At 36.5% G+C, this 8,032-nt stretch overlaps 1 protein-coding gene across 1 annotated transcript; it reads left to right on the top strand.

The window, feature by feature from the left end:
- LOC109715955 (eukaryotic translation initiation factor 2 subunit alpha homolog) lies at positions 1,486–5,820 on the top strand. Its single transcript, XM_020241203.1, has 6 exons — positions 1,486–2,030; positions 3,455–3,541; positions 3,630–3,776; positions 3,943–4,047; positions 4,378–4,476; positions 5,519–5,820. The coding sequence occupies exons 1-6, from the start codon at positions 1,602–1,604 to the stop codon at positions 5,672–5,674; spliced, it is 1,023 nt and encodes a 340-aa protein (XP_020096792.1). The 5' UTR covers positions 1,486–1,601; the 3' UTR covers positions 5,675–5,820.

Genomic DNA, 8,032 nt, shown 5'->3' with positions numbered 1-8,032 from the left:
TTAAATATGATCTAAACCATTTAAACTACCTAGAAATCAAATTTCACACACTTTCGATATTGTTTTTTTATCCATCAAGTGAACAGATAAATGAATGGCTGAAAATGAATATTCTTTAAAAAATGATGATAGGAGTCTTATAATCAAGATCAAGAGTATAGATCTTGTTTTAAATAGTTTAAAGAATTTTCTAACAAAAATTCAATTGATTTGGATATGTTTACGCCGTTAAACGAGAAAACGCCTCTTATCGACCATTAAAATTACAAATTTTGAAACCCTTTGATCATTAGGCAAATGACGTCAAAAAGATTTAAAATTTGATTTTTAAACACTTCAAGTGGTATAGATCATATTCAACGGAGCCGATCGTCAATTTGGAAGTTCTATCATCGAAAACAAATAGGTAGTAAAACGGCTTGTTTACTACTGATAGTATTCTAGCAAAACTCTATATATATATATATATATATATATATATAGGCTATGGCTACTATCCTATTAATAGGATAGTAGCACTTGTCCCATCAAATGGTTCTTGATGATAGAGATTCCGAATCGATGATCGGAGCCGTTGAAGTTGATCTAGCGTATTTGAAATATCTAGAAACTAAATTTCATAAATTTTAAAAATTATTTACATGGTGATCAAAGTGTCGTAAAATCGACAATTTTTGACGGCCTATATGAGCAGTTTGCTTGTTTAACGGTGTAGAGCAATCCAAATTGCTTAAATTTTTGATAGAAAATTCTTTATACTATTTAGATAATGTTTGATAATTCTGATTATGAATTGAGAAAATTTAACCTCTATTTTAAAAAGATTATTCATTTATGACCGTTCATTTTTTAACTCTTAAGATGAACTTGATAATGATTTTTAAATATTATAAAATTTGGTTTCTAAACATTTCTAATTATGTAGATCAATTTCAACGGTGCCGATTATTAATTTGAAGTTCCGATCATTCAAAACGACTCGATAGAACAAGTGCCCTTATCCTATTAATAGGATAGTAGCCGGACTATATATATATATATATAGAGTTGAGCTAGAATACTCTCAAAAGCACCATGAAGGTGGTGCTTTTGAGATTGGATGGATGGATGTAAGGTTGAGATGATTGTGGTAGGTGGTAGTAGGTGGAATAGTATTTGATCCAAAGGCTATTAGTAATCAAGAAGTAAATCCAAGGGCTAAAAACCTAATAGCACCAAAGGAGTGATAATTCTAAAATTATTATAGCTCACTTCTATATATAAATATATAAAAGAGTACAGTAGTGGGACTCCTGTTTATATATTATTAATTATTAATAATAATATATATATGCAGCCGGACTACATATAATAGAAATAACTCAAAATTTAAAGTTGAGAAGTCATTTCAATATATCTTATAGTAGAGGGTTCTCGATACATATTACCCGGAGTCTTCACTCAGTAACGATCGTCTTCTTTTTCCCCGAAAGGAAACGAACGTTTCTCCGCCTCCGACGAAACCCTAGCCCTAACCCTAGAACTCCGCCCCGAAGCGAAAACCCTAGGAAGGAGAAGGAGGAGGAGGAGGAGGAGGAGGAAGGTGTGGTGAGGAGGGAGCCATGCCTAACCTGGAGTGCCGCATGTACGAGGCCAAGTACCCGGAGGTGGACATGGCGGTGATGATCCAGGTGAAGAACATCGCGGACATGGGCGCCTACGTCTCGCTCCTCGAGTACAACAACATCGAGGGGATGATCCTCTTCTCCGAGCTCTCGCGCCGCCGCATCCGCTCCGTCTCCGCCCTCATCAAGGTCGGGCGCCAGGAGCCCGCCATCGTCATCCGCGTCGACCGCGACAAGGGCTACATCGACCTCTCCAAGCGCCGCGTCTCCGAGGAGGACGCCCTCGCCTGCGAGGAGCGCTACAACAAGAGCAAGCTCGTCCACTCCATCATGCGCCACGTCGCCGAGACCCTCGACCTCGACCTCGAGGACCTCTACCTCCACATCGGGTGGCCTCTCTACCGCAAGTACGGCCACGCCTTCGAGGTCCAAGCGAAACCCTCCCTTTTCCCTCCTCTGATCCGATGCTAATCTTAATTCCCCCCCTTTTTTTGGGCTATTAAATTTTTTTTAAAAAACTCTTTTTTTTTTTTCAACTTTTTCTGCTTAATTTTGGCAAATAAAATTTTATTTAGATCACCGAACTTTGATTTATATCAATTAAGGCACAGAGATTCAATTCTGTTTTAATTAGGTCACACTCACTCCTTCGAGGTCCATGCAAAACCCTCCCTTCCCCTTCTTTGATTCGATTCTAATTATAATTCCCTTTTTTAGGGGTTATCAAAATGAGAAAAAAAAAACTGTTTTTTTTCAACCTTTTCTGCTTAATTTTTGGGTACATTGCACAATTGGGCACTAAACTTCAATACGTTTAGATCATCGAAATTTAATTTGTCTCAATCTAGATGCAGAGCTTCAATTTCTGTTCTAATTACCTTCAAGGTCCATACAAGACCCTCCCTTTTCCCTCCTCTGATCCGATCCTAATTTAATACCCTTTTTTGGGTTTACTAAATGCAAAAAGCTGTTTTTTTTCCTAGCTTAACTTTTGGGCAAAATAATATTTTGTCTAGATCACGGAACTTCAATTTATATCAATTAGGGCACTGAACTTCAATTTCCGTCTTAGTTAGGTCACACTCCTTTGAGGTTCACATTAAACCCTCCCTTTTTCTTTCTCTGATCCGGTCCTAATTTAATTTTCTTTTTCTGAGGTAATTAAACAAAAAAAATACTTTTTTAAAAACTTTTTCTGCTTAATTTTTGGGTATATTACACTATTGGTCACGAAACTTGAAATGAAAATTTGTTTATATCACCAGACTTTAGTTTGTCTCAATTAAGGCACAGAACTTGAATTTCTGTTTTAATTCGGTCACACGTCTTTGAGGCCGACGCAAATACTCCTTTTTCCCTCTTCTGATCCGATCCTAATTTCATTCCTATTTTTGTTGAATTAAAAATCCCTCTTTTTCCTAACTCTTTTCTGCTTAAATTGATAAAATAATGTATGGAACTTATGTTTTGTTTAGATCCGATTATCTAATGTCTATAAGTTTTGATTTTGGTACTAAATCTTTCGATTTTGTTTGATTTGAGCTGCTCTTTAGTTACAAATTTGGGCAAATCACTTGCTTTAATGGAAATGTAGTCACCTGAATCACATTAGATATTCTAATCAAGCCTATGGAAATAAGCAATGCATTTCATATTCTGAAATGGAAGAGCCCAAACGGCTCGAATCAAATGAGCTAAAAGGTTAGACAGTAGAATCAAAACTTTTAAAGGATAGGTATTTGGATCAAAATGGGTCATAATTCAGGTAAGTTCCGTACGTTTTGAACTCAAATTCTTTGTTGGATGTTTGTACAATTTCACAATTATGGCATATTGTGGCATCTCTATAGGCATTCAAGTTGATAGTGTCAGATCCCGATTCGGTTCTTGATTCCCTCACGCGGGAGGTGAAGGAAGTCAGTCCTGATGGGCAAGAGGTGATGCTGGGTTAGCCGTAACTTTTTTTTTTTCTCTTCCTTTATGTTTTTGCGATTCTTGTATGCTTAAAATTTGGATGCTGTGCAGGTGACTAAGGTTGTTCCTGCAGTGACCCCAGAGGTAAAGGATGCCCTGGTGAAGAATATCAGGAGGAGGATGACGCCACAGCCATTAAAGATACGTGCTGATGTTGAGATGAAATGCTTTCAGTTTGATGGTGTTCTCCACATTAAGGTTGCAGAGTGTTCATTTTATGCCATGATATAAGCGCAGTTCTGCTGATCTGTTTTTCATGATTATACTTAAATTGCTGCTTTTTGCTCTTTAGAAAATGTTCTTCTTCTGTGATAAACTATTCTCTGAGAAGGAGCTTGCACTTGACCAATCAATCGCATTTTAGGAAGCTATGAAGAAAGCAGAAGCTGCTGGGACCGACGATTGCCCTGTGAAGATTAAACTTGTTGCTCCTCCTCTCTATGTTCTCACAACACAAACTCTTGACAAGGTTCGTGGGAATCTCTATTTATCATCTAATGATAATGAATGATGAAACTCGCATGAATTTCTCTTGCAAACGAAGTTTGAAATTGTGATTCTTTGGTGTTATATCGTGGAGTGAATGACCTACACCCTTTGTTTCATTATATTTTTTAAACTTCTCATAATGAAATGGTATTACAATATGCTCATCTGATTGATGAATACATCGGATATTTTGTTGAGAAGAAAAAAGAAAAAACCTCTTGCTGGATACATGCAGATGGCAGTCTGAGTCATAACTATTGTTTCCTTTGTATGCCTACCAAAATTCTTTTATGCCATCTGCTCTGCACAGGAGCAAGGTATATCAATTCTCAATTATGCAATAAAGGTTTGTACGGAAGAGATAGAACGCCACAAGGGGAAACTTACAGTGAAGGAAGCACCAAGAGCTGTAAGTTTTATTTCCTATTCTGTATCTTTTAGAACAGGTTCTGTTTTATAGTTTCTTTTGCAAAACTACGGTAGCAAGAAGCCTGGATGACTTTTTGTAATTTTGTTTGACAATCATTTACCTGACGCAAGATACAGCTCCCCCAGCTCAGCCCTCTGTTCAGAATCAGGAAACAGATGCCATTCTGTTTTGTTTTTTTTTTTTTTTTAACAAAGATTAAACAAGATGGCATATTATGAGCAAAATATGAAGAAACAAAAACAAAACAATAATGGTGCAGAGTATGCTGCTTTAATGTGCTTGTCTGAAAAAGAATTAGTTTGAGAGATATCAAATCTTCCTTTCTGGACTCTGATCAGAACTAACCCATCTTTTGTGATTTGGGGCTTCTGCAACTATGTCAACTTAAATTTGATTTTGCAACTTAGACCCGCTTTTTGGTTTTAATTTGTGAACAGAGAACTACCTCTATAGTCTTAAACAAGGATTTAAGTGCCGTGGCACGGGGCCGTGCCGGAAACTTGTCGGCATGGCACGGTACGTGCCGAGCCGTACTGATACGTGCCGGTCAAAAAAATTCTTGTGTGCCGACACATAATAGCATAAAATATTTATTTTTTTAGCAACAAAATATTCTAATTATTTATTATATCTTTTTATCACATCTTTTGAATTTATTGAGAAAATTACTTACTAAAGAATAGAGGGTTTTGAGCTGTGCCATCGGCATGGGGTCTATATCGTGCCGGTATCTTGTTGGCACGGTACGGAACTGTGGATACGGCCCGTGCCGACGGGCACTTAAAACCTTGGTCTTAAATATATGCTATGCCCCTTGTAATAAACATATGCATAAAAAATTACTCATTTTGGCCCACCAAAAAATTTTTCAGCTGGAAGTAGGAAAAAAAAAGGTGTTAATTTTGCAGAACCAAAAAACATGTTTTTTAAAGTATTTTTTATTGAACTTGCAATAAAATTTTCCTATGCTATCGGTATATGCCTTTTCGCTAATCGAAACTTTGGATTGATGGATCTATAGGTGAGTGAACGGGATGACAAGCTACTCGCGGAACACATGGCCAAGCTCCGGACGGCCAACGAGGAGGTTGATGGAGATGCGGGCAGCGAAGAGGAGGAAGATACAGGGATGGGAGAACTTGATGTGGAGAATTCTGGTGTAGGTATGGATGATTAAAATATCAACTATCTAATGAGGTTTTGAGCACTCAATCATCTGGGTTTTCTTGTATAGCATCAGTTAGCATGCCATCCATATATTTGTCATTTGTCGAACTTAAATTATAATATTGGATTTCCTTAGACTGTAATAGGTTTCTTCTCTGATACTTTGCCTTTTTAGATTGTACTACAGTTTTGAGTGAAAGCTTTGTTCCTATTTTTAAGTTGTGCTCGTATGCATGAATATCTTGTGCAGTATCATCTCCCTCTCTTTCTTGGTTTATTCAAGAGTTGTGTTGTCGATGATGGAAAGTATGAAAAGACGTCCGCAACTGCGTAAAACACTTGCTCTCATTTATTTATTTATTTATTTTCCTTGAGATATGATAAATCACTTTGGCATTTGGGTTGTTATTGCTCTCATTATTATTTGTTTTTTCCCCCTTTTTCAAGTTCATTGATGTAATATGTCATCAAATGTTAATATTGCAACTGCTCAATATGGTATTGTTACTGCCTTTAGGCCCCTTTTATACTGTTCATTTTGGCAAAAGGATTAGGGAAATTTATTGTTGTAGGGCTACTATCCTATTAATAGGATTGGAGCCATTGTCCTATCAAGTTGTTTTGATTGATCAGAACTTCAAATTGATAATCGGCACCGTTGAAATTGATCTACACAATTAGAAATGTTTAGAAACTAAATTTTGTAATATTTAAAAATCATTATCAAGTTCATCTTAAGAGTTAAAAATGAACGGTCGTAAATGAATAACTTTCTTAAAATAGAGGTTAGACTTTCTCAATTCATAATCAGAGTTATCAAATATTATCTAAATAGCATAAAAAATTTTCTATCAAAAATTTAAGCAATTTGGATTGCTCTACACCGTTAAACAAGCAAACGGCTCATATAGGCTGTTAAAAATTGTCGATTTTACAATACTTTGATCACCATGTAAATAATTTTTAAAATTTATAAAATTTAGTTTCTAGATATTTCAAATACTCTAGATCAACTTCAACAGCTCCGATCATCGATTCGGAATCTCGATCATCGAAAACAATTTGATAGGACAAGTGCTCCTATCCTATTAATAGGATAGTAGCTCTAGCCGGATTAATAGTGGATATTAGTTAATGATGCATTAGCCGGAATTTTCCGGTACCCTATTAAATTTTGTGCACAGAATTAGATCCTATGTGTAAGTTGATTTATTATGAAGAAATTATGGTTTTTTTTTTTTCGCCTCAAATCGGTAGATATGGTAAAACTTTAAATTTTATATGAATAATTTTACTGAGTGTAATTTTTTATATGAATAATTTTACTGAGGCTAAATTACACTTTTGGTCCTCTGTTGGGATGTTTTGGTTTTCCAACTTTTATAGTTGCAATCCAAACTTTTATAGTTGCAATTTCTGGCGTGGACTTTGTAAATTATTACCCTATCATTAATCGTAATACTGTTATATTATTAATTAGTAATATATTAATATTTAATTAATTAAATTAGGTTGTTGGATTTAATTATTAGTAATTTTTTTAAAAATTGAATAACAAAGTATAATGAATTAAAGTTTGGAGATCAAATTGTCAATAGTGTTTTCGACAGGGCTAGTTCTTATTGTCACGTTGAGATGGGTCGGGTCGGTTTCGGATTTGATTGGACACGAGAAAATTTACGTACATGGATCAGCCCGAAACCGACCCAACTTGTTTCGGGTAAAGGGCGAGGGTCTGGTGACCCGAAACCAAACCCCGTTGGTCACGGGTGGCCCATGGCTCACCCGAAAATTTCGGGTTGATGGGTGGGTCGCCGAAACCCGACTAAGTCCATCAATCCATTTTAACCATCAGTCCGATCCATTAACCCGGGCCGTCCATCTGATCCAAACCGGAACGTCAACAGCCGATCTTGTAACGCAAAGGATCCTAATCGGATTGAAAGGGGGCTGAGGATCAAACCCGAAACCTACCTGAAAAAACGGGCCTGCATTTCAAAATGGATAACCCAAAATCGACCCAAACCCGTATAAGTAGTAGACCTAAACATGTGCAGGGATTTGGGGTGGCATCAAAATCAAAATTGCAGGTGCAAAATGCCATCTACAATGAGCCCAAATGGTGGGTTAGAGAACTGTGGTAGTGTGGAGAAACCTATTTGTCTCTACTATGGAAAAAGGAATACTCCTCCCCCCTCTAAAGAGCTCACAAAATTCTCTACTGAGGTTACATATGGCATGTATTGATCAATTTTAACATCATACAATATTGATTAAAATGATTGGAAAAGAATAGGAGAAAAATGAACCCCACTGTTTACTGCAGTTGGTTGGTAGTTGACTAACGCAAAAGTGATACGCCATATTA

Source organism: Ananas comosus, linkage group 10 (assembly GCF_001540865.1).
Source record: "Ananas comosus cultivar F153 linkage group 10, ASM154086v1, whole genome shotgun sequence".
NCBI lineage: Eukaryota > Viridiplantae > Streptophyta > Magnoliopsida > Poales > Bromeliaceae > Ananas > Ananas comosus.
Note: the sequence above shows the minus strand (reverse complement) of the source record. Positions and strands in the feature narration are given on the sequence as shown.